This window comes from Bos indicus x Bos taurus, chromosome 1, assembly GCF_003369695.1.
Source record: "Bos indicus x Bos taurus breed Angus x Brahman F1 hybrid chromosome 1, Bos_hybrid_MaternalHap_v2.0, whole genome shotgun sequence".
Classification (NCBI taxonomy): domain Eukaryota; kingdom Metazoa; phylum Chordata; class Mammalia; order Artiodactyla; family Bovidae; genus Bos; species Bos indicus x Bos taurus.
This window is the reverse complement of record NC_040076.1, coordinates 132,425,036-132,452,098: the sequence shown is the minus strand read 5'-3', so window position 1 is coordinate 132,452,098 and position 27,063 is coordinate 132,425,036. Positions and strand designations below refer to the sequence as shown.

The window sequence follows — 27,063 nt, the reverse complement described above, 5'->3', positions numbered from 1 at the left end:
ACCACACATAGATGTTTTTCTGAAATTCCCTTGCTTTCTCTATAAACCAGCGAATGTTGGCAATTTGATCTCTAGTTCCTCTTCCTTTTCTATATCCAGCTTGGACAGCTGGAAGTTCTTGATTGCTACGTGTAGGACACAACTAGCGGTCTAGGTAGCCACAAAGAGCAAAGGCTAAGTCCCTTTTCTGTGCAACCTGGAGGGCACAACACAGATTGATTCGTCCCACAGGACTCAGGGTGACGCCCTAGCACAGCCTCAGGATTCCAAGGCCTTTCTCCCAAAAGCCTTCGGTATTCCAGCCCACAAGCTCCCTACGTCCCGCCCATGCTGCGCAGGCGCAGACACCACAGAGCGACCACTTGACACACATGCGCACTCCGGTTCGCTGATAGAGCAAAAATGGCTGCAGCAATGCGCGTGGCTGTGGCCGGAGCCAGGCTCAGTGTTGTAGTGAGAAGTCTCCGGGGCGCGGGGCGCAGCTTGTGCACCCAGCCTGTATCGGTTAACGAACGCATCGAGAACAAGCGGCAAGCTGCACTGCTGGGAGGAGGGCAGCGCCGCATTGACGCGCAGCATAAGCGAGTGAGTCGTGAGGGGGTCCAGGCCAGCCAGCCCGCCCCCAGCGGTCGCGACCTATCACAGCGAGTGCGGCTCGCTGCGTAAGAGGCCTCCCAGCCAATCGACGCGATGTCTTGAGGGGCGGGGTGGGGCCGAGGATGTTCACCTTGTGAACCTGATGCCTTTCAACTGGGCAGGTAAAACCAGGACAAGCACCATTGTGCTTTGTCACTGTCTACTTTCTCTTTGAAATTTTAGACGAGCCTGGCTGGGCTCCAGCGGCTCACCAGTTAACTTGGACAAGTTACGTATTCCCCCGGAGTCAGTTTATTCTTAACAGAAAATGGCAATAATTCTCCCCTCATAATCTTAGTGGAATAAGATAATGAAACAACGATAGGCACGGAAAAACAAATGTTGCTCTTCTCATGCCCGGTTTAAGAGTGGTAGGAGCTTCTTGCTCCAAGGAAAATCAAGACATTTGGCAGGGGAAGTTACATGGGCAAACTTTCCTTCACCTGGGTAGGCGTGTGGTTTGTATAGGAAACTTGTGGAACCTCTTTCCCCAATGCCAGCTGAAACTCTTATGGGTCTCAGAGTACATCGACCTGCTTTCTGGGTAGGAAAGGCACCCTAGGAAGCAGGTGTTTGGGGTTTTTTTTTTTTTTTTTCCCCCTGGGGTTGCTCAGGTCAGTCTGGGTGTTTGACTGAAGTGAACAGCTTAAGCACTGCCCGGGGTGCTTCTGTAGATCATTTTAGTAGCAGAAAAAAAAAAAAAAAACCAAACTGAGGCCCAGATCAGTGACCTGGGACTTGAGACCAGGTTCGCCCAGTGGGTCCTGGACACGTGTGAGTCTGGACTGGTGTGCCGGAAGAGTTAAATAACCAACCTCGAAGGCACAAAAGTGAAATTCTTAGAGATGAAGGACACTGAGGCATAAACTCACAAGCAGGGGGGAGGTGGGGTCTTCAGTGAGGAGATTTGCACCAGCCTTTTATTAAGTTTAAATTGAATGTTGATTTAGATGTTGTAAATACCCGTTTGATAAGGGCCTGAAGGTGACAGTTCCTTTTTGCCATTTGGAAGTGAGATGTAACTTTGGTTGATAGTGTGTGGTGCCAGGAGTGCCCCCCGACCCCAGGTGGCTGTGTTTGTGAGGGAACTTCAGATCGTCCTCTGCAAAGGCCTGTTGGTGCTCTGTGCACTCTTTCTGTTGGGGTCCATCGCTCAGTCCCTCCCTGGATCATCACCCCAAGCATTTCCAAGTGATCCTACTGGCTTTAGATGTAACCCCCAGAAACTTTTTCTTTTGCCAAAGCTGACTTAGTCAGGAGGCTGACTTGGTTTAAAACCTCTCACTCCACCCGCTTTTACACAATTTTTGGACTACTTCCATAGGGTAGATTTCCAGAAGTGGAATTACTAGGTCAAAAGATCTGAATATTTTTCAACACTGATATATTATTGCCCAATTGCTTTCCTGAAAATATATTTTACACAGTAGTGTGGAGGATTGCCTTTTTGTGTTAATATGCAATGCTAGCTTTGGTCTCTTTCTTAAGGGGAAAATATAGCTAGTTAGAGGTGTTTTTTGTGTTGTTTTCTTTTTTTAACAGGGCTGGTGGGGTTCCCTATAGGAAGTCTGTGAACCTGGGGGTGTAGCCTCAGATCCTTTGCAAAGCCTGAGTTTTCTACCTCCTGCTTCTCCATTCTTCTTTTTATTGACCCTTGGGTCTCCAGTAAATGTTTGTGGAACTAGTTATCTTGTTCCAGGGTCAGGCTCTCCTTACCCCCTCATTTGTCCTCTCCAACTTTTCCTCCTACTCTTTATTTGTTTTCACAGTTAGTGGCTCCTGGAGCAGCTGGTTTGCCCTGATTGCCTTACTGGCTGAATTCTACTGATAACACCTGTCTCTTGGGCAGGTTGATGGAATAGAGAGAGGGCTTTCATGTGGAGTGAAGGCAAACCCAGTCCTCCTGGCCCTCCCGTGAACACTCCTTGCCTACTGACTGTGTGTCATGACATTGCTGAATGATTTTTGTTGCATTTTAGGGAAAGCTGACAGCCAGAGAGAGGATCAGTCTCTTGCTGGACCCTGGCAGTTTTGTTGAGAGCGACATGTTTGTGGAACACAGATGTGCAGATTTTGGAATGGCTGCTGATAAGAATAAGGTATCTGTTCACAATGGTGCAGGCCTCCAAGTTGCACTTACCAGCTGTGGCCCTGCTGGTCTACTGCTGCTGCTGCTAAGTCGCTTCAGTCGTGTCCGACTCTGTGTGACCCCATAGATGGCAGCCCATCAGGCTCTACTGTCCCTGGGATTCTCTAGGCAAGAACACTGGAGCGGGTTGCCATTTCCTTCTCCAGTGCATGAAAGTGAAAAGTGAAAGTGAAGTCTACTACTAGATAATAAAGTCCTGCCAGAACTCAGAATACATTGAAAATTTTCAAGTATCAGGTTCTGGAAGTGCAGAAGTGCCTCTTGAGAAGCACTGTTGGGGCCTCCAGGTTCCCCACTCACCCTTGTCTGCAACTGAAGGAATGTGGGTTCACTGCTCATGCCTTGTGCAAGGTGACTGGCCTAGCTCCCAGGGCTCTGGTGTGGTTTCCTAGTTCTCAAAAGTGTAGAATGACAAACTTAGAAGGAAGGTTGAGAATGTCTTTTGATTGGGTTCTGTTCTGCCTAGGTACCAGGGACCCCTAAAGGCTAACCAGTCACCTCTTTGACATACTTTAAGTTTATGCTTTGGAGTTTTGGAGGTCAGAGTCACCGACACCTATTCTTTCGACTGGGTGTTCTCCAAGGTGCACAGAGTTCTCTGGACTCACTGGGTCCATTTTCTTCAGGTCTATGATCAAAGATTTGTAACCTTGGCAATAAACTAGCCAGCTCCATTTGATTCATTATGAACCACACAGTGACTGTCAGAATTCCAAGGAAAATGCTAGGTTTGCTTTAAGGTTTAGGGGGTGGTATGTGGCTTTGCAGAAATTGCCATGTTTCTTTGTATGTCCTCTTCTTTCCTCTGAGCCCTCAGTAGTGACAGCCCTAGGAGGGTCTCCTGATTGTTCTACTTCGAGGAAGGATACAGTGCTTTTCACTTGTGGTGATGAAGCAGCAGCCCAGTGCTTGCTGTTGCAGAGCTAAGTCGGGGAGGAGGGGATTCCTTCATGTTCTGTATTTATACTGAATTTTAAGGGATTTGGGGTGGAGTTTTATTTTAGGGTGGGATCTTTCATTGGGGCATAATTGCTAGATTCATGAGAGAAGTCTTTGGATTTTTTAACTTTTATTTTTCTGTTTTTCTGGTAGTTCCCTGGAGACAGTGTGGTCACTGGACGAGGACGAATCAATGGAAGACTGGTTTATGTCTTCAGTCAGGTATCTTCTACTCTAATTGGCTGAGCTTTCCTTGAGGGCAGAGCCAGGAGCAAAATGTTCTTTTCTTTGAAAAGAAAACAGTTCTGGGGAAAGAATGCTTACCTATAGTTGGGGCTGGTGGGGGAATTATTATTTTTTTTTAGTACATATGTCCAGAGTATTATACTATGTGGGTTTTTTTTTTTTTTTTTTTCTTAGGGAGAAAGAGTCCTTAGTCTGTTTGGGGGAGGATCATAGGACAGTAGTCTTGTAAGCGGTCTTGGGAGACAGGAGTTTATCCAAGTGAGTGAGATTCCCCTTGGCAGATTGGGTGTGTGCTGGGAGGGCTGCCGTGGTCTGGGCAGTGGATGCATTTGGGCAGAGGGGAGTTGACTCTCAGAACCATAGGCCCTTTTGGGCTTTCATGAATGTGTTCAAGCAAGTTTTGTTAGGCTGTATCAAGACAGATACAGTTTCTTCACATGGAGACCGTAGGAGAATGCGGTAGACAGAATAGTGACTCAAATCCTAATCCCTGAAACTCGTGAATATGTAATTTTACCTGGCAAAGTAGAACTAAGCTTGCAGATGGAATAAATGTTACTAATCAGTTGACTTTAAAATAGAACAGCTTGGGTTACGTAGGTGGGCCCAGTGTAAGCACAAGGGTCCTTAGAAGTGGAAGAGAGAGGCAGAATGGGAGGTTGGAGTAAGGCTGTGTGAGAAGGACTCTGCCTGCAGTTGCTGCCTCAGAAGAGGGTGGACAGGAGTTGTGAGGAGAGGAAAGCAAATAGATGGTCTCTAGAAGTTGGAAAAGATAAGACAAGAGATTCTCCCCTGGAGCCTCCAGAAAGGAGCATAGACCCGCTAACCACGATTTTAGCCCAATGAGACCCATGTAGGACTTCTGAATTACAGAACTGTAAGGTAATGAATATGTATTGTCTCAAGCCACTGAATTTGTGGTAATTTGTTACAACAGCAATGAAAACTAATGCAAAGAACATGTTGTATACTATTTTTTGTTTGACTTTTTTTTTCCCCCTCCACTAAGAGATGGGAATATATATATAATTCTAAATATTCAATTTCTTTTACACATCTTAAAAGTAGAGAGCTTGTTTAGAAACCTAGAATGTTTTCTGGGTTTGGCAGTAAAATAATTATACTTGATTATTTTAAAATTTAAACTATACTAATTTGCAAATAGGATTACTTTTGAAATATTTTAAAACTTTTTTATAAATGAGTCTACCAAATGCCTGACTAGAAGGAATCATATCTTTTTTTTGTCATTTAGGAGAGCTAGGCAAAAAGTTGTACAGAAGGAACCATTAGTAAGATAGCTAAAACAAAGAAGGTTATTGTGTTTTGGGGGCACAGTGTTCTCTGAACTTTAAGCAGATACAAAAATTCATTGAATTGATACTCTGAGCGCCTCTTCTGCCCCTGTCTGGTGGGAGTGTGGTGGAGGTGGAGATGATGGGACAGTTCTTGTCCTGAAGAAGCTGATCATTTTGTTGATGGAGTGGGGCAGAACAGGAATGGCTACATCTACAGTGAGGTTCCGGACTAGCTCTCAGGACACGGAAAGATCACATTGGGATCCAGGAAAGCTTTAGGGAACATGGGGCATGTGAAATAGGCCCTGAAAGATACCGAGGGGAAGAATGATGAGCCAGCTTTTTTTGTAGTGATCCCCCAGATGTTCGTATCTGCAGGCCTTTTTTCTAGGAGGAGCATACATTTTTCCAGAGAAGCAGTCACAGTCTTTTGTGCGATAATTGGCTGTAGATGTGTTCCTGGCGGAGGGAGGTCAAAATTGGCTCATCATTCACTGTACACATTGGAAATCTCACCTGTTATCAGCCTCATCTTTGCTGCCTATAGTGGCGGGGGTTGTGACAACAGCCCTCTGGTTAGGTTTCTTTAGGGAGTAAACATCCTTTCTCCTCTCCAGGTAAAGAAGAGGCCCTGTGCTCTCAACCCAGACTTCTGTCAGCCACTTCCCACCACACTTTCTGTGGTTCCTGGGCTGTCCGCTCCTGAGGTTATCCCTACACAGGTGTAGAGGCTTCCCTTTGCTCCCAGTTAGATAGTCCTGGGCTCTCAGTCCGCTCATTTGTTCACTCTCTCGTCTGCTGTTGTTTGCTCTTCCTTTTTTGTCCTCATGGGCTGAATCTGTTATTAATTCTCTACAATCTTTTTGAGGCAGTTTTAGGAAGTTGGTCATTCCTACAGAAAGCTTTTTATATCAGAAGGTAATGAAAATCTAGAGGCAAGAAGCAGCAGTGAGGCCTGTCACTCACTTTTTCACCTCTTTTGTCAAAACAGCAAATATATCCTAGTAATAGAAATGCCTGTTTGACCTCCATAGACCCTCTGATAACCTCTGACTTTGGAGGTTAATTCTGCATGAAAGCTTTTCCTTTCCTCAGAGCTACAAATCTTTTTTGTAGATAAAAACTAGGTCTTTTGCTCTTCACATTACATGGACCCCTTTTAAGATATTTTATTCATTACTTATTCTATGGAATAATTTAGAAGTCAGACTTTTCCCCCCAATCTTTTAAACTTTTGAAAATGCTTTAAAAACTTTAAAATCTGTGAATTTTTCATTTCTTCCTCCTAGTGGGTCTTCGTCTCTGCCTAGTCATTACATATTTTTTTGATTTAGTTGTTTTCTTTTTAGGATTTTACAGTTTTTGGAGGTAGCCTGTCTGGAGCACATGCCCAAAAGATCTGCAAAGTAAGTATTTAATGTTGCAAAAGAAACTCAGTACTTTTATCAGTTACACGGAGTGGGTCAGAGGTATGCAGGATGTGGTGCTGACCTGAAGGTTCCTTCAGTCCAGGGCAGGAGTTCTTAACATTTTTTGTAACATGGAACTCTTTGGCAATCTTGTGACGCCTGGACCCACATTTTTACACATGCATAAAATAAAATATGTAGGATTAGAAGGGATTAAAAATATTTAAAATCACATATGTAATATATATGCTTCCTTATTTAATGTGTTAAATAACAAGATTTAGCAGTGGATACACTCTGGTTTCAAAGTAGGTATGAATGAAAACAGTATTTTGAGATTATCTGAAGGAACTTTAGTGGGACATAAAAGTCTTTGATGACAAAAATCACAGGTATTTCTAATACTTATGTGGTTAATAAAGATGTAAGATTTTCCCATCCAAGTTCATAGACTCCTTGCTCTAAGGGTCCAAGTTCACAAGCCACTTTGGGTTCTTGGGACCCCAAGTAAAGAACCCATGGTCTAGGTGTAGAGTTCAGTTGCTAAAAGAACAGTGCAGGGATTACATGATGGTATTTAAAAACCTCTGCTAGAGATTAGATGCTCTGGAAGTGAGTAATAGTGTAGGTTGCAGTTGGAGAGTTTTGGAATTAAAGGTGCTGTGCTTAGTTGCTCAGTTGTGTCCTACTCTTTGTGACCCCATGGACTGTAGCATGCCAGGCTCCTCTGTCCATGGGGATTCTCCAGGCAGGGAAACCGGAGTGGGTTGCCATGTCCTCCTCCAGGGGATCTTCTCTACCCAGGTATCAAACCCAGGTCTCCCGCACTCTGGGCAGATTCTATACTGTCTGAGCCACTAGGGAAGCCCAGAGGGAACTATGGCCTGTATGGGAATTGAACCTGCAACCTTGGCGTTACTAGCACCACGCTCTAACCAGCTGATCTAAAGGCAGACATTACTTAATAGGTGGGTGGGTTTCCCTGTGTAACAGAACACCTGGCTTTTCGACGTGGTCCTGTCACGTGTTATTCCCGAGATCTTGGGCCAATCACTTCATTTTTAAACCTTCCTAATTTTTCTTTTCTTACTGCCTCTGTGATGATGGTTAAATGAGATAATGGAAGTGAAAGTACTTTGTAAATTCTCTAGCACTGTTAAAAATGTTGCTCATTAGGCTGTCAACTACTGACCTGTGAGAAAAATCTGTCTTGTTGGAAGTAGAAGGCCTGAGGCTGGGTTCCACATTTACTTTCACAAAAATACTGCTTTGAGGGACTTCCCTGGTGGTCCAGTGGCTAAGACTCCACGCTCTTGATGCAGGAGGCCTAGGTTCGATCCCTAGTTTGGGAACTAGATCCCACATGCCACAACTAAGACCCAGTGCAGCCAAATAAATACATAAACACTAAAAGAAAAATATTGCTTTACCATTCTGTCTTCTATCCGTTCTTTCAAAAGAGTAATCAGGAACAAAACTGACTATTGAAAAAATATTACAGCCTGGGCCTCTGGCTCTAGAAATTGCCATGAATAGTCTTGGCCTCTGCTAATGGGAAGTTCTTTGGCTCTGGGCTGCTTGGGGGTCTTTAGCCCTTTAAATATCTGATTCTCTGTCTTCCATGAAGGTACCCAGTCACCATGGGGAATGAAGCCAGTGTTACCAACTCCTGTTTTGAAAAGTACACTTAAAACATTTTCTAGAAAACCACTGTGGTGCTTTGTAAATATGGTTTTTCATAGCAAGATCAGTTGTCTCACAAAAAATTTCTCTGCTGTCTCAGATCATGGACCAAGCCCTCACAGTGGGGGCTCCAGTGATTGGACTGAATGACTCTGGAGGTGCACGGATTCAAGAGGGAGTGGAATCTTTGGCTGGCTATGCAGACATCTTTCTGGTGAGAAACTGTTCAAAGAGAATCAGAGTACAGGACTGAGTTCTCTAAGCTGTGTGCTGGTTAGAGCTTCCTCATCTCACCTTGTGTCCTGTGGCTCATTCCTGTGTCATGGGGTGGCATGAGGGCGGATGAAAAGCAAGAGAGATGGAAGTTCCCTAGATGCCTAGTGGTTAGGACTCTGCCATTGCCTGGGTTTAATCCCTGGTTGGGGGAACTGAGATCTTTCAAGCAGAGTGCTGCGACAAGGGGAAAAAAAAGCAAGAGAGGTACCATGGGGAGGATTTTCTTCCTTTTTTACTCGTAGAGGCCTCGTACTTACTGGGGAAAAACAAAATTAAGATCATTCAGAAGTGAAAGTCACTTAAATATTTTTTTTTTTTTTTCAAAAGCAAGGAGGAAGGAATCTAAAAGGTTAAAATGAACTGACTTGCTGGAATTAGGAATTTCTTATATAATTTTTTTTAAACTTTTTATTTTATATTGGAGTATAGTTGATTAACAATGCTATATTAGCTTCAGATGTACAGTGTAGTGATTTGGTTATATGTATACATGTATCTATAGGATTGGAAATTTTTAAAAAGCAGTGCTTTTTTTTTTTTTTTTTTTGGTTAAGACATTACAAGATCATTACAAAGTTCAAGCTGTAGGGCAAAGAAGAAAGAAATCTCCCTTCCCCCAGACCTCACCATTCAGGAACACTTGGTGAACATCATTTCAGATGTCTTTCTGCTTTCTTACAGACTGAAATTAAAGAGAAGGAAATAAAAAGAAACACAAAAATAAATTAAATGTGTTATTTGAAGTGGGTAGTGTGTTGTGAGAGTATAGTAAGGGAGGCTGGGGTGAGGGAGAGATCCTGCCAAATGGAAACTTAAGAGAAGGGACAGGTCAGCATTTCCAGGGAAGGGAGGAGAGATGGGAGGGAGACAGGCAGACATTGTTTCTAATCAGGCCAGCTGTTCTTGTTGTCCTCTGGCCTGCAAGCTTATGAGGGCTTTTATTCCTGGCCACTGCCCTCTGTCATCAAATAGAAAAATGTGTGTTTACTTTGTGTATGATACTCAGCTAGTTGTGGGAGCACTTGGGTGCGTTAAGCAGCCACTTTGTAGATCTTAAACCTACTTTTTAATCTTTAAACTTGAGCTCTAGGGATAGCCCGCTAGGGAGTAAAGGAACTCCTATATATCGTTTACCCGCATTCACCAGTTTACATTTTTCGTGTTTGCTCTTATCATTTTCTCTCTCTATGTGCATATTTGCATGTTATATTTTTCTGAAACATTTGAGAATAGATTGGAGATTGTGCACCCTTTATCTCCTAAATCCTTCATTGTTTTCTAAGAACAAGGACATTCTTGTATAAACAGAGTACCATAGTTAGGAAACTTCATACTGACTCATCGATGTTATTCATATTCCATCAAATGATCCTAATAAAGACCTTTAAATTACTCCCCACTCCCTGGGCATCACCACCTCCCCCACCCCCAATCCAATCTAGGATTAGGTACTGCCTTTAGTGGCTCAGAGGGTTAAGCATCTATCTGCAATGCAGGAGACCTGGGTTCGATCCCTGGGTTGGGAAGATCCCCCCTGGAGAAGGAAATGGCAAGCCATTCCAGTACTATTGCCTGGAAAATCCCATGGACGGAGGAGCCTGGTAGGCTACAGTCCATGGGGTCGCTAAGAGTCGGACACGACTGAGAGACTTCACTTTCACTTTTAGTTGTCATATCTCTTTAATCTCCTTTAATCTGTAACATTTCCTCAAATTTTGTTTGTCTTCCGATATTTTCAAATACAGCTTTATTGAGATATAATTTACAAGTCATAAAAGCCGTACATTGCATACAATTCAACAAGTGCTGCTGCCGCTAAGTCGCTTCGGTCTTGTCTGACTCTGTGCGACCCCATAGACGGCAGCCCACCAGGCTCCCCTGTCCCTGGGATTCTCTAGGCAAGAACACTGGAGTGGGTTGCCATTTCCTTCTCCAACGTATGAAAGTGAAAGTGAAGTCGCTCAGTTGTGTCCGACTCTTAGCAACCCCATGGACTGCAGCCTACCAGGCTCCTCCATCCATGGGATTTTCCAGGCAAGAGTACTGGAGTGGAGTGCCATTGCCTTCTCTGTCAACAATTTCTAAAATATACTTAAACCATTACCACAATCTATAGTTTAGATTCTTTCCTTCCAAAAAGATCCTTTTTCATCTGACTCTCTCCACTTAGCATAATGGTTTTGAAGTTCATTCATATTGTACTGTTTATCAGTGGTTTGTGTTTATTGCTGAATAATATTATACAGATAGATATACCACATTTTGTTTATCTAATTGATGGACATTTGGATTTCTACTTTGGCTATTATAAATAATGCTGCAATGTACATTTGTATATAACTCATTATGTAGACATATATTTTCATAACCCTTGAGTATATTCCTAAGAGTAGAATTATTGTGTCAAATTATTGAACCCAAGTTTGTGTGCCAGATGCACAGTGAGGCCAAACAAAACTAAAATGTTGGAGTTTGGAGTGGAGGAAGGTTTATTGTAGGGCCAAGGAAAGACCTGTACTCCCTGGTGGGTTTCAGGGAAGAGTTTTTGGGAAGGTGAGGGAGGGGAGTAGCAGTGTGTCTGACCTTCCTCTATCTGGCTGATGGTGAGATAACATGGTGGTGTTCCAGGAATCTCACTCATCAGCATTCTGGTTCCAGCCAGGCTGGGGTCCAGTGCATATGCTTAGCCTCAAGTTACCATCCCCCACCCTGGTGGTAGAGGGCCTTAGTTTCTGTAGAACTCAGAGATGTGTATCAAATTGTTAGGCACATCCCCTGAGGATGAACAGGCCCAGGCCCCATTCACTCCCTTAACTAGTTACTGTTTGAATCTGCCCTTTGGATCTCAGGGAAGGTCTAGGAGGCTGAACCATTTTTCCTACAAACAAGAATTGCAGGACACAGTAAGATTTTTGTATTTGGGAAGGTCTTACAAGATCCTGCTCAACTTCATTGTGATAAGTTTATGTGTAACTATACAAGAAACTGCCAAAATATTTCCAAAGTGGCTGTAATTGAGGGTTTCAGGTTCCAGCCATCTTTGTTGACACTTAGCATTGTCATCTTTTTTCATTATAGCCATTTCAGTGATAAGTAGTGGTATCTAAGGTTTTAGTCTGTATTTTTCTGCTAATGAATCCTGTTGAGTATTTTTTAATGTATGTAGTAGTCATTTGTATATTTTATTTGCTGAAGTGTTTATTCAGATCTTTTGCTCATTTTATAATTGGATCTTGAGTTGTGAGAGTTCTTTATATATTCGGGATACAAATCCTCTATCAGATTTACAAGTTTATTTTTCGTCTGTAGCTTTTTGTTTCTTAATGGTGGCTTTTGAAGTACAAAATTTAAAATTTTAAAGTCCAGTTTATCAGTTTTTTCTATTGTGAATCATGTTTTATTTGTCATATGTAAGAACCCTGTGCAATATGTCATGAAATCATGAAGATTTTGTCCAGTGTTTTTTTTTTTTAAATGGAGTTTTATAGATTTTGGTTCTCATATTAGGTCTGTGATCCCTTTTGAGTTAATTTTTGAGTATGGTGTGAGGTCAGGGTCCAAATTCATCCTTGTCTCACCACCATTTACTGACATGATCATTCTTTCTCTCTTGAATTGTCCTGGCACTTTGGTGGAAAGAAAATCAATTGACATAAATGTAAGGGTTTCTTTCTGGACTCAGTTCTTTTCCACTAATCTATATGCTTATCTTCACATCAGAAGTACAGTCTCTCCTGGTATTCGTATATGGTGTTTGTTGATTCATTTGATGTTTTTCCACACGTTCCTCAGTCTCTAGTCTTATTTTTTTTTCCTTTTTCGCTGTTCCTCAGAGTGAATAGTTTCAGATGTCTTGTCTTCAAGTTCTCTCAGGTTCTCCTGCTTGCTAAAATCTGTTAAACCCCTTTAGTCATCTTTTTGTTTTAGTTATTGTACTTTTTAACTCCAGAATTTATGCTTGGCTTCTCTCCATAATTTCTGTTTCTTTAGTGTCTTTCTCATTTTGTTCACACACTGTTTTCCTGATTCCCTATAGCTCACTGAACATATTTAAGACAGTTAATATAACATCTTTGACTTATAATTCCATTGTCTGGGCTTCCCAGCAGTAGTTTTTGTCAGGTTCTTTTTTTCCCTGTAAATAGACTATACTAGGCTGTTTCTTTGTTTAGTAATTTTTTTTATGTACTAGACATTGAATTACGTTTGGTGATGTTGGAAATCTAATTCTCCCACTTTTTAGATTGCTGATTTTTGCTTATTGGGGGCTGAAAAGTGAAAGTGTTAGTTGCTCAGTCGTGTCTGACTCTTTGTGAACCCACGGACTGTAGCCCATCAGGCTCCTCTGTCCGTGGGATTTTCTAGGCAAGAACACTAGAGTGAGTTGCCGTTCACTTCTCCAGGGGATCTTCCTGACCCAGGGATTGAACCCTGGTCTCTTGCATTGCAGTCAGATTTTTTACTGTCTGAGTCACCAGGGGCTTCCATTTGTGACTTTTCCAACTTATTTTGCAAAATGTTTTCCATTCAATTCAAGAGAGAAAGAATGATCATGTCAGTAAATGGTGGTGAGACAAGGATGAATTTGGACCCTGACCTCACACCATACTCAAAACTTAACTCAAAAGGGATCACAGACCTAATATGAGAGCCAAAATCTATAAAACTCCATTTAAAAAAAAAAACACTGGACAAAATCTTCATGATTTCATGAAGTTTTAATTCTGTTGCAGGAAGGGGAACCCCTTCCAGGGCCTGAAAGTGGGCTCTTGTCACACACTCACTGAGGGACACACATGCTAACAAAGCAAGAGGTTTTATTGGGAAAGGGTGCCTGGGTGGAGAGCAGCAGGGTAAGGGAACCCAGGAGAACTTCTCTGCCACGTGGTTTGCAGTCTCAGGTTTTATGGTGATGGGATTAGTTTCCAAGTTGTCTTTGGCCAATTGTTCTGTTTCCTGATGGCACGCTCAGCCAAGAGGGATGCCAGTGAGAAGGATTCTGGGAGGTGGTAGACACCTGGCACCTCCTTTTGACTTTTCCTGAACTCTTATGGTTGATGGTGGCTTCTTAGCTTCATGTTCTTTACCAGGACCTCCTTCATAAAATAACTCATGCAAATGGTTACTATGGTGCCTGGCCAGGGTGGGCAGTTTCAGTCAGTGTGCTTCCCCTAACAATTCCATTGTGTCTACAGTCATCTGGTGACCTGACAAAGATTTCTTTAAATATCTGGCTCCTAGGAGATGAGAAGTCCCTTTAAATCCCATCTCAGCTGGGAAGTGGCTTTAGCTAGTCAGGGGTAAAACAGTGGCTAGCCTCTGTGCTGGCCTCCCAGTGATCAAAACCTTTGATCAGTAACCAAATCCACAAACCTGATTTTTGGAGGACAAAGCCCTTGTTACCCACCCTGACCCCAGCTAGCCACCCTAGGAACCCAGGCTGCCACAGGGTTGTAGGCCGTGGGAGGGTAGCTACTGAGACCTGGGACTCTTTGCTGCAATGCTGCAATGCTTGTACCTGGACACACCTCGAGCAACAAAATACAGAGAAACTATATGGGACTAAAAATAACTTCATGCATGGGCAGTCAGGACAAATCCTGGACAAAAGATACAAAGAAACCAGAAAACACAACTGCTGCTTCTAAGGAGCCTGGAGCGAAAGCAGGGTGCTGTGCATGCCGTCTGCACAGAACACTACCGAGGGGGAGGGCAAACCACCTAAGCCACCCTCTGGTCTGACACCTGGACGCACCCCTGCTGCTGCTGCTAAGTCGCTTCAGTCGTGTCCGACTCTGTGCGACCCCATAGACGGCAGCCCACCAGGCTCCCCAGTCCCTGGGATTCTCCAGGCAAGAACACTGGAGTGGGTTGCCATTTCCTTCTCCAATGCATGAAAGTGAAGAGTGAAAGTGAAGTCGCTCAGTCGTGTCCGACTCCTAGCGACCCAATGGACTGTAGCCTACTAGGTTCCTCTGTCCATGGGATTTTCCAGGCAAGAGTACTGGAGTGGGGAGCCATTGCCTTACCCTCACCCAATATAATGAACAAGCTCACCACCTGCCTGCCTCCCAATTTGGGGAACCAGCAACCAAAGGAAACTTGTTTGTTCTTGCTCCTCCCTGCTGAGCATGGGTTTCCTCCTCCCTCTGCCCACCCTAAGCCTCCCCTGAATTTCTTATCTGGTCTCTAGTTAATTTCTACTAATTAAGGAAGCCAAGAACTCTGTTGCAAGACTACTATGCTAAATGTGAAAATTGACCGAAATTTACCTACCACTTTAGGAAGTCTTTCCTGGAAGCTACAAGTGTTCCCTTAGATTCCAGAGTTTCAAAAGAGTTGCTTCAGACAGTTCCTGCCAACTCCATAGTTATTTTGGTGGTGGGATGGATTCCTTTTCTATAATCTTCTTTGATGTCACTCAAATATTACGTCAAACATATATTTTTAAATGTACCTTTTCAATTCCTCTGAACTTTTGGTACTGTATGAGTTTTTTAAGTGGTTACTCTTGTTGAAACTCAGCCTCTCTTCACAGGTGCCAAATAGAAACACGGAGACAGAGTTTTGGGTGAAGTAGAAAAGACTAGCTTTTATTGCTTTGCCATGCAAAGGACAGAGGAGCCTGGTAGGCTGCAGTCCATGGGGTCGCTAAGAGTCAGACACGACTGAGCAACTTCACTTTCACTTTTCACTTTCATGCACTGGAGAAGGAAATGGCAACCCACTCCAGTGTTCTTGCCTGGAGAATCCCAGGGACGGGGGAGCCTGGTGGGCTGCCGTCTATGGGGTCACACAGAGTCGGACACGACTGAAGTGACTTAGCAGCAGCAGGCAAAGGGGGCCAGAGTGGGCTAATGCCCTGAAGACTGTGTGACCCACCCATGGAAGGGGTAGTGAAGAGTTTTATAGTGTTCAAGGAGCAGGGCATGATCAGCTCATGGACAGTTCTTAGATTGGTTGGCATCAAGGTGAAGTTTCTAGCATCATCAACTGTGGGGAAATTAACAAGATGGCTCCAGTCGGGCTCTCTCGCTCCATGTTCTCACACCCTCTCACCCTATGTTCTGTAAACAATGTCTTTGCAGGGTTATGTAACAGCTGAGATCAATTATAGCAATACTCATGCACTCCATGAGATACTTGCTTGGCCACTGGCTACTTTTGTTCTATAAATATATATAAGCTTCACCTGAAAAGCCCTGGCTGCTGGGGTGGCATCATGGTTATGTTATGTGAGGTAATGTGATGACTCGGTTATGGCTATGTTGTGGCTGCTGCTACAGTTGCTGTGTCAGCTAGGAGAGAGGCTGTGTTATGGCTGCCGTGCCAGCCAAGAGAGAATAAACATGTCTGCAGTTCCTATGGCTCCTTGTGTCTTCTTCCAGCCTCTTAGCTTGCCTACCCTGGGTTCAGTGAACAGTGTGAACAGCAAAACAATTGGCATCACGAACGGGATCAGCAATACAGTCAACCTTCTGGTTTCAGCCAGCCCAGGGTCTATGCTCCTGTGGTTAGCGTTTTTCATCTGGAGGGGGTCTGCTTCCTGTAAAAACAACTTAGGAATGTGTGTCAGGGGTTTATGTCTTTCAGGAAACTGGCAGTTTGGTGATTCTGTTATGTGGCAGAATTATAGTCTAAACTGTTACCAGTGCCTTAGCCCAACAGCTACTCTTTGTTTCTGCATCTTCACCTTTCCCACTCATTAACTCTTGAGTCAGCATTTTACTTCAAAAGACAAGGACACGGGGCTTGTACATGGTTTCAGCTCTAAGGGTAATAATATGTAAATTTATCTATTTCAAATTGATCCTGACTTAATTCTGGTAAAATATAAGAGCTTTGTTCCACAGAGCTCCATTTTTATCCTCCTTTCTTTGTGCTGTTATTGTTATAAGTCTAACATCAACGTGTTACCGTTTTTGCTTTATGTACCCTTGTTTTAAAAGTATTGAGAGAGAGAACTATGTTTATGCAATATTGTATATTTAACCACACATTTACCAGTTTTAGTGTTCTTACTTCTTGTGGATTTGAATTACCGTCTGGTGGTATTTTCTTTCACCCTGAAGGACGTCCTGAGCTTGTGTGGGCAATGATAGAGCCTTGGTTAAGAATGCCTTAGACTCCCACCGTTCTTATCACACAGTCAGCAGCTTTTCATTAGTAAACACGCCTCCGTTAATGTTTGGTCCAGTTTCAGAGCCCTGAAATGTTTTTGACAATTTAGTGATATTTTATAGTTGGTTTTTGGGGAGAGATTTTCTGAACTCTTCACTCTGTCATAGCTGGAAGCCTGTTCACCCAGCTTGATATTTTCTGCAGAATATGGACAGCTTTTCTTCATCTTTTTTAAATAGTTGTGGTAAAATATGCATAATAGAAAACTTACTAAATTTAAACATTCTTAAATGTACAGTTCAGTGGTCTTGAATACATTCATGATTTTATGCACCTGTCACCATTGTTCATCTCCATAACTTTTTGTCTTGCAAAACTGAAACTCTGAACCCATTAAACAATTACTCTCTGTTATCCCCTTCCCCAACCCCTGGTAATCACCATTCTACTCTGTTTCTATTATTTGAAGAAATAGCTTATTTAAGGAAAATTGCACATTGGTTTTTTTGTGACTGGCTGAATAATATTCCACTGTATACACATACATTTTGTTTATCCATTCATCTATTGATGGGCATTTGGGTTGATCCCACATTTTAGCTATCGTGAGTAATACTGCTATGAATGTGGGTGTAAAATTATCTCCTTGAGACGCTGTTTTGCATTCTATATGGTATATCCCCAGAAGTAGATGTTGTGGGTTGGAAAAGAAATTCCTGACATGAGGCAGACTGAGAGGAGGATTGAGTTTATTAGAGTGGGGGATGCTGTTATAACAGTGGCTGGCTCAAGCGAGAGCCCACGCGTTTCGTGGGCTAGTAGCCAATATTTGTAGCCTCACAACAAAGAAAATTCCTGCTGGAAGGGTGGCATTAGGTGATTGGTGAGGATGCTATAAGGTGGTGAACAGGGTGGATATTTTTATCTAATATGCTGTCAGAGAACAAGCCAGTTTAGATTAGAGGGGCTCTCGGCAACAGTTGTTATGGGGCTCAGTCAGTTCCGGAGATGACCTTGGTTGTGGGGCTCCACATCTGTGGCCTTGGTACAAGGCCTTGCACCTGTGACCTTGGTATAGGGCTCCACAGTAAACATTCTGGATTGTGTGATAATTCTATTTAAAGATTTTTTAGAACCCACCATGCTATTTTTCGCAGCAGCTGTACCATTTTACATTCCCACCAGCAGTGCACAAGGGGCCCAGTTTCTCCTCATCCTTACCGACACTGCTTATTTTCTATTTTTTAAAATAGTAGCCATCCTAATACGTGTGATGTGGCATCTCATTCTAGGTTTGATTTGCCCTCATGCAAGTGATTCTGAGCTGGAGGGAGGGGCTTGCAACAATGAGGTGAGGTGCAACAACCATGGCTGCCTAACTTCCTAACTGCACCTCTGGTTAGAATCAGCAGCTGACCATCATAGCATGGATTTCCAGTATTTGGAGGACAGAGTCCTTTTTGCCTTTGTCTGGGTAAACTCTTCTGGGAAAACATGCATAGCTGCTGCATGTGCCTCATGGCTCGGGTTAGGGGCTGGGTAGGGGTAGCTGCTGCTGTGCTAAGAGCTGAAATTTGAACCATAGTAATGTTTTACATACTCTCCCTCCAAGAAATAAACAATGAATTAAAATCAACTAAACCTGTAGATTTAGTTACTCCTTGGAAGGAAAGTTATGACCAACCTAGACAGCATATTAAAAAGCAAAGACATTACTTTGCCAACAAAGGTCCATCTAGTCAAGGCTATGGTTTTTCCAGTGGTCATGTATGAGAGATGGCCTGAGGGTTGGCTCTTCACAGCACCGTTGTCCCTGTGGAGCCCTTCTGGCTCCTGCTGCCTCCTTATTGCCCATCTGCTTTGTCTAGGGGTGGGCAGACACTGAAGACTCAGGGTAAAGTAGCACTTAACCTCTTAGGCTTACCCTGTAACTATTGGGTATCCTCTGTGTGCAGTGGGAAGGGGCTCCAAGAAGAGGTCAAGGGTCCAGGATAAGTGTTGGCCCTGTGTATTATGCCTAAGGTTTCTATTCATTCTTTCAGCCAGTTTTGTACAGACAGAGGCTCTGGCCTGAGGTGTGTTTAGAGGTGGGGTGAGAGTGGTGGGGTTCTCTCTGAGTTCATGTCCTGGTGGAGCTTTTGGGGAATGAATGCCCCGCCAAGGAGAGAGGAGGTTATTTGGTCCAGAAAGTAATATGTCAACCCTCCCACCAGTTATGGGGAGAAGATCCCATATACAATATTGGAAGAAACTGTACAGATTAGCTCTCTTGGATAGAATTTCTGTGAATAAAAGCCAAATGTACTTTCATTGTTGCCTCTGTCTTTCTGCAGATAATGCCTTGAACACCTCTGTAACTAGATACCTTTGCCTTTCTCTTTTGGCAGAGGAATGTCACGGCATCCGGAGTCATCCCTCAGATTTCTCTGATCATGGGCCCATGTGCTGGTGGGGCTGTTTACTCCCCAGCCTTAACAGATTTCACGTTCATGGTGAAGGTAAGAAAGAAATTCCTGGTTCTCCTCCCCTTTGAGAGTTATGCAGCACCTCACCTGCAATAGCAGTCATTCCTGACCCAGATCTGGGTTGTTATCTGTACAGTTGTATTGACTTTCAACGTAGTGATGATAAAATCTTGGTAGGGAGAAAGTTCTGGCATGAAAATGCAGCTTGTGTGCATTCAGTGGCAGAACGTGCTTAGGTACTTCATTGGCGGGTGATTTTACTTGCCGATATGAATTGCAGATGGTTTTAGGTAATCAAAGGATTCTATCCTCTGCCCAAACAGGTGATTATTTACTGGATTCTATTAGAAAGTTTCTCATGGAAAACTTTTCTGTAATCTGTTTCACTGGGAAGTTGTTTCTTATGTTCTGCCTTTATTTCTTCAGCTCTTTGCCATTTTATTATATTTTGTCTATGATGATAATGTTAAATCTGATTTTTAGCTTCATTGTGCAAGGTACATATCTTTATTACATGATTTAGATGACTCGATATTTTAAAATGATTTTGGGGGACTTCCCTGGCAGTTTAGTGGTTAAGACTTTGCCTTCAAATGCAGGGAGTTTGGGTTTGATCCCTGGGTCAGGAATATCCCCTAGAGAAGGGAATGACAAGCCACTCCAGTATTCTTGCCTGGAGAATTCCATGGACAGAGGAGCCTGGTGGGCTACAGTCCATGGGGTCAAAAAGAGTCAGACAGGACTGAGTGACTAACATACTTTTCTGGGAGCTAAGATCCCATAGCCCTCATGGCCAAAAAACCAAAACATAAACAACAGAAGCAATATTGTAACCAATTCAGGAAAGACTTTAAAAATGGTCCACATTTTTTAAAAAAGTCATATAATTGGAATCATACAATATGTAGCCTTTGAAAAAAATGATTTTTAAAAGAAGCCTATTTGAAATCATACATATGTAATTACCCTTACCCTGATACTTAAAAAAGTCTTTTCTCTTAAAATATTTTTAAACATAATGAGCAATAAATGTCAAGACAAATTAGTGTGCAAAATGAAAGAGAATTATCCAAGATGAAAACAGTGTAAACACAGGGAACGTACATAGGAAATCCTTTTCTCTCTGGCATTAGGAATTAAGATTTAGCAGAGTCCTTACCCCTGGATTCAACTATTTTTTCTTAGTGATGGATTAAAAACAACCTAAAAGTTCAATGTTCCATTTAGGTTGGGCTTTAAAAATTAAGATGACCACATCCCTTGCTTCCTGAACAAAGCGGGATTCCTTGAACTGCCCACTAAATCTGTGTCTGTTGTCTTCCTACCTGGTAGGAATGGAGGTGTGGGATCAGTTCCTTTGGCTAAAGCCTTCTTTCCTCCTCTCCCTACTTACATGCTGGGATTTTAAAACATTTTCCCCTGTTTTATTGAGATATAATTGACATATTACATTGTTCTAGTTTAATGTGTACATGTTGATTTGATACTTACATATTGCAAAGTGATTACCCCCATAGTCCTCGCATAAGTGCCATTCCTATTTTGTGATGATAACACTTAAGATCTACTCTCTCAGCAATTTTCCGGTATATGATATGATATTTACTGATAACTAATCACCATGTTGTACAGTAAATCCCCAGAACTTATTCATCTTATAATTGGAAGGTTGTATCTTTCGATTAACATGCCCCCCCAACTTGGTAACCACCATTCTTTTTCTACTAGTTCAGCTGTTTTAGAGTCCACATGTAAATGAGATCATACAGTATTTCTCTTTCTCTGACTTATTTTGCTTAGTATATGCTAAGCAAAGTGCCCTAAGAGTCTATTCATGTCACAAATGGTAGGATTTCCTTTTTTATCATGGCTTAATATTTCTCTGGGCGTGGTTGTGTGTGTGTATGTGTCACATTTTCTTCATTGATATGCATATCCGATGGATAATGCTCTGTGTGTGTGTGTGTATGTGTGTCACATTTTTTTTATCCATTCATCCATTGGTGGGTACTTAGGTTGTTTCCGTATTTTGGTTATTGTGAATAATGCTGTATTGAACATGGAAATGCAGTTATCTCTTTGAGGTCCTGATTTGATTTCCTTTGGATATATACCCAGAAGTGAGATTGCTGGATCATTTTATAGTTCTGTTTTTAGCTTTTTGAGGAATCTTTCCGTATTTTTTTCTACAATGGCTGTATCAATTTACATTCCTACCAATGTGCACAAGTGTTCCATTTTTTTCCCACATCCTCACTAACACTTGTCATTTCTTGACTTTTTGGTAATTGCCTTTCTAACAGGTGTGAAGCTAAAACCTCATCGTGGTTTTGGTTTGCATTTCCCTGATGATGAGTGATATTGAGCATCTTTTCATGGACCCATTTTTATATTCTCTTTGGAAAAATACGTGTTCAGATCCTTTGCCCATTTTTTAATCAAAAAAACTTTGCTGTTGCTTGAGTTCTCTATATATTTTGAATATTAACTCCTTATTAGATATATGATTTGCAAATAGTTTCTCCCATTCAGTAGGTTGCCGTTTCATTTTGTTGATTGTTTCTTTTGCTCCGTAGAAGCTTTTTAGTTTGATATAGTCCCACTTACTAATTTGTTTTTAAAAATTCATTTATTTATGGCTGTGCTAGGTCTTTATTGCTATTCTAGGTGCGAGGGCTTCCGTAATTGTAACATGTGGGCTCTGGAGTGCTGGCTCAGTAGATGTGGAGCATGGCCTTAGTTGCTTGGTGGCATGTGTGATCTTCCCAGACCGAGGATCAAAGCTGTGTCTCCTGCATTGGCAGGCGGTTTCTTTATCACTGAGCCACTATGGAATCCTCACACCTATTTTACTTCTGTTGCATACCCTTTTGGTGTCATACATAAAATTATTGCCAAGACCAGTGTTAGGGAGTATTTCCCCTGTGTTTTTTTTTCTAGGAGTTTTACAGCTTCAGGTTTTTAAGTTGTTAATTCATTTTAAGTTAATTTTTGTGAGAGGTGCAAGATATGGGTCCAAGTCCAGTTTCACCTTCTGCGTGTGGTTATCCAGTTTTCCCATTGTAAATCTACTGAAGAGACTATCTTTTCCTCACTGAGTATTCTTGACTCACTTGTCAAGTATTCATTGACTGTGTATGTGAGTGCTTGTTTCTGGGCTCTTGATTCTGTTCCATTAGTCTGAGTTTCTCTTTTTATGCCATGATGACAGATTTCTGTTGAAAAATGCCATTGCAGTTTTGATAGGAGATGCATGGAATTTATACATGGCTTTGAGTAGTATGAACATTTTGACAATATTTTTATCCATAAGCATGGGGTTTTTTTCCTCCCATTTATTTGTGTCTTCTTTGGTGTTTTTTATCAAAGTCCTGTAGTTTTCAATTCCTTGGTTAAATTAATCCCTAGGTATTGTAATGTTCGATGCTATTGTGAATAGGCTGGTTTTATTTCTTTCTCAGATATTTTGTATATAGTATGTAGAAATATAGCTGATTTCTATGTTGACTTTGTATGCTTTGTCTTTTAATCCTGTGTTTTCATTCTTCACTGGTAGAACTTTAATACCTATGTATTGGTACCACCTCCTCTTTCTTGTTCTCCACAACTAATCATTAAGCCTTAACCAGTCTGCATCTTAAATGTTTAATGAGAGTACAGTAAAAATGCTAGCAGATTCTCTTTTAAAGGACTAGACAAGGTAACTATAAAGTTCGTATTAGGGGGAAAACCACAGTGTAAAAATAGACATACCATGCAGGAAGTGCAATGAAGAGCTAGTGCTGCCAGGAGAGAAAATACATTATAAAGCTAAAATAACTAAAACTGTTTGGTCAGTTTGTAAATAAATAGCTGCTGCTGCTAAGTCACTTCAGTCGTGTCTGACCTGTGTGACCCCATGGACGGCAGCCCACCAGGCTCCCCCGTCCCTGGGATTCTCAAGGCAAGTACTCTGGAGTGGGTTGCCATTTCCTTCTCCAGTGCATGAAAGTGAAAAGTGAAAGTGAAATCGCTTAGTCATGTCCAACTCTTAGCAACCCCATGGACTGCAGCCCACCAGGCTCCTCTGTCCATGGGATTTTCCAGGCAGGAGTACTGGAGTGGGGTGCCATTGCCCACTTACTTGCCATTGCCATTTACTTCTCCATAGTAAATAAGTGGACCAGGGAGCAGAACAGAATTGAGAAATAAATCTAAATATACTTGTGTGTGTTAGTCACTCAGTCATGTCTGATTCTTTTTGACCCCATGGACTGTAGCTTGCCAGGCTCCTCTGTCCATGGAGTTCTCCAGGCAAGAATACTGGAGTGGGTTGTCATTCCCTTCTCCAGGGGATCTTCCCAATCCAGGGATCGAACCTCAGCCTTCTGCATTACAAGCAGGTTCTTTACCATCTGAGCCACAGGGAAGCCCAAATATACTTAGACATTTAATTTAGGGTGAAAAGGATATTATTCTATTCAGGGTCATTGGTAATATCAGTTTCTCTTATCAAAGACATCAACGATTTCTGTATCAGTAAATCCAGTGGACGTTTCTCAGGCCTCATGTTTCTTGATCTTCCAAGCAGCACTTGGCCCGTCTTGCCACTTCTTCCTCTTTGAAACAGCAGGGCGCCATACTCTCTTGGTTTTTTCTAGCAATTCTCTCATTCCCTTGGTGATCTTATCCTACCTCAAGACTTTAAATATCTATGTGCTGACAGCTCTCAGACCTATTTCTTCATGATGGAACAGTCTCCTGAACTCCAGGACTAGACATTCAGTTTCCTATCAACGTTTCCATCTGGACTTGAATGGGTTTCTCAACATGGATAGGTTTAGATCTTTCCTGAACCTTTCCCAAAGTGCTCTTCTGTAGCCTTCCTCGTCTCAATAAATGGCAAGACCAGCCTTCCATTGGCTCAGGTCAAAAACATTGACATAATTTTGACTCATATTTTTCTGTCAAATTCCAAGTTCAATCAGTCAGAAATCATGTTTGCTCTACCTTAGGATGTAATCTAAAGCATAATCAAATTGGCATGTATGTCTTATCACTTACACTGCCATTACTTTGAGTCAAACACCCCATTTAGGGTTATTGCAGAATCCTTCTAACTGATTTTCCTGCTTCTGTCTCAGCCTCCTCTCCCAGTTAATTTAAAAAATTTTTAAGTACTCTATTTATTTACTTGTTGATTTATTTTTATTTTTGGCTGCACTGGGTCTTACTGTGCAGAGACTCTCTAATTGGGACAAGCAGGAACTACTCTCTAGTTGAGGCGTGCAGACTTCTTATTGCGGCGGCTTGTCTTGAAGACAGGGTTTAGAACACAGGCTCAGTAGTTGTGGCACGTGGGCTTAGCTGCCCCTCGGCACGTGGGATCTTCCTGGAGCAGGGATGGAATCCATGTCCCCAGAACTGACAGGCAGATTCTTAACCACTGAACCACTGGGGAAGTCCCCCAGATTTTAAACACTTTAAATTTTCTAATGTAGTACATACTCAGGGAAGTACATAAAGTATGTAAAGCAATTATTATTAAGTACAGATTCATGTAAATAACACCCAGATCGAGAAATGGCCCTCCAGGGACTTCCCTGGTGGTCCAGTGGTTAAGGCTTTGTGCTGCCACTGCAAGGGGGTGTGGTTTTGATCTCTGGTCAGGGAACTATGATCCCATATTCCATTCAGCTCAGCCAAAAAATTTAAAGAAAGAAATGGCCCTCCAGGAGCCCTGCTCTCATCACCCTCCTAATCATTATTATCTCCATCTATCCTGCCTAGAAGTATTTATTTCAACTTTTACAGTAATTTAAAAATTTGTTTTGCTTTTTGCTTTAAAATTTTATTCATGTCTCACTAAACAGTGGGGTAATGCTGCCTATTTTACCTTTAAAGTAAATATAATATACATTCTCTTGTGTGTGACTGTGACTTGTGCTTTTAAGGTTTATCCATGTACTTTGTAAAAGTATTTCATTTTAATAGTGGTATAGCCATTACAAATCATGCTGATGTAAGCATTCTTACACATGTATCTTGCTGTATACATGTTTCAGTTTCTCAAGGTCATAGGATATACATATCTTCAGCTTTTCTAGGTAACACTTGTTACCAAGAAGTTGCAGCAATTTACATTTCTGCTGGTAGTGTGTGAGAATTTCACTTGTTCTATGTCCTTGCCGACCGTATCGATGGCATCACTGATTTGATGAACATGAATTTGAGCAAGCTCCGGGAGTTGGTGATGGACAGGGAAGCCTGGCGTGCTGCAGTCCACGGGGTCGCAAAGAGTCAGACACGACTGAGTGACTGAACTGAACTAATGTCCTTGCCAGCACTTTTATTGACGTAATTTAATTAATGCCAGTTTACATGTGGTGTGGTCTCTTCTTGTCTTAATTTGCATTTACGTGACTGATGAGGTTGAACCCTTTTCATATGTTTCTTATTTATTTTTTGTCTATGCTGTGTGACTTGTGGGATCTTACTTCCCTGACCAAGAATTGAACCCTGGCCCTTGGCAGTAAAAGCAAGGAGTCTAACCACTGGACTGCCAGGGAATTCATTTTTATGTTTCTTTTGTGGCATGCCTGTTCATCAATTTTGCCCATTTTTAAAAATTGAGGTTTTCATTTTTTTCTTACCGGTTTTTAGCAGTTCTCTATATGGTCTGGATATAAGTATCAATTATGTATGTTGCACCTGTTTTCTTCAACTCTGTGATGGGAAGTTTTCTGTCTCAATGCTATCCTTTGGGCAGAATTGAAAAAGAAATCTTTTTATCTTGAAATTTCAAATGTACAGAATTCTTAACTGAGAATGGGTTATATCTATCATGTCCCTTTACCTTATTAATGTTTCAGTGTATAATTCTTAAGCACTTATATAACCAGTTGTTAAATTCCAGAGGTTTAACACTGATATAATACTTTTGAAAAGTTGTTGACTTATTTCTGACTGTGCTGGGTCTTGCTGCACATGCTCCTCTCGAGTTGCAGTGAGCAGGGGCTACTTTCTTGTCGGGGTGCTCGGGCTTCTCATTGCAGTGGCTCCTCTCATTGTGAAGCTTGGGCTGCAGGCGTGCGGGCTTCAGTAGTTACGGCACATGGCTCAGTAGCTGCGGCTCCCAGGGACTAGAACACAGACTCAGTAGTTACGGTGCATGGGGTTATTTGCTTCGAGGCACGTGGGATCTTCCCTGACCCAGGATCCAGCTGGTGTCTCCTGCACTGGCAGGTGGGTTCTTCACCACTGAGCCATCGGGGAAGTCCAGATATAATACTTAAAAAAAAGTTATAGAATATACATAAGAAATGGTTAATGTGGTAAAAATTTGTTACGTTTCTGTGGCCTTAGGTACATTTATATACTTGTGCAACCATTACCACCAGAAATTTTTCATATCTACCACAGTTGAAACTCTGTACTCATTAAATGTTGGTTCCTCATTCCCCACTCCCAGTCCCTTTCTATCTCAGAATTTTGGACTCATAAATATTTGTCTTTTTGTGACTGGCATATTTCGGTTAGTATGTCTTCACGGCTCATGCATATGGTAGCATGTGTCAACCTTCCTTTATAAGAGTGATTATATTCCTTTGTATCTACTACTATATTTTGTTTATTCATCTGCCAGTGAACATGTGAGTTGTTTCCACCTTCAGGCTCTTGTGAATAATTCTGTAATAAACATTTGTGTATATATATCTGTTTGAATCCCTGTTTTTAATTCTTTTGAACGTATATTTAGGAGTGGAGTTCCTGGGTTCAATTTGTCTCGTCACTCAGTTGTGTCCAACTCTTTGCAACCCTGTGGACTGCAGCACGCCAGGCCTCCCTGTCCATCACCAACT

The 27,063-nt window shown here is 42.1% G+C and overlaps 1 protein-coding gene across 1 annotated transcript in view; it reads left to right on the top strand.

Annotated features, from left to right (window-relative positions):
- The first annotated feature begins 353 nt into the window (after positions 1-353).
- Positions 354-27,063, top strand: part of PCCB (propionyl-CoA carboxylase subunit beta) — a 94,528-nt gene continuing 67,818 nt past the window's right edge. The window contains exons 1-6 of the mRNA XM_027545441.1: positions 354-585; positions 2,616-2,735; positions 3,878-3,946; positions 6,618-6,674; positions 8,461-8,574; positions 19,145-19,255. Coding sequence (XP_027401242.1) covers positions 403-585; positions 2,616-2,735; positions 3,878-3,946; positions 6,618-6,674; positions 8,461-8,574; positions 19,145-19,255 — 654 coding nt within the window. The 5' untranslated portion in view covers positions 354-402. The remainder of the gene's footprint in view (positions 586-2,615; positions 2,736-3,877; positions 3,947-6,617; positions 6,675-8,460; positions 8,575-19,144; positions 19,256-27,063) is intronic.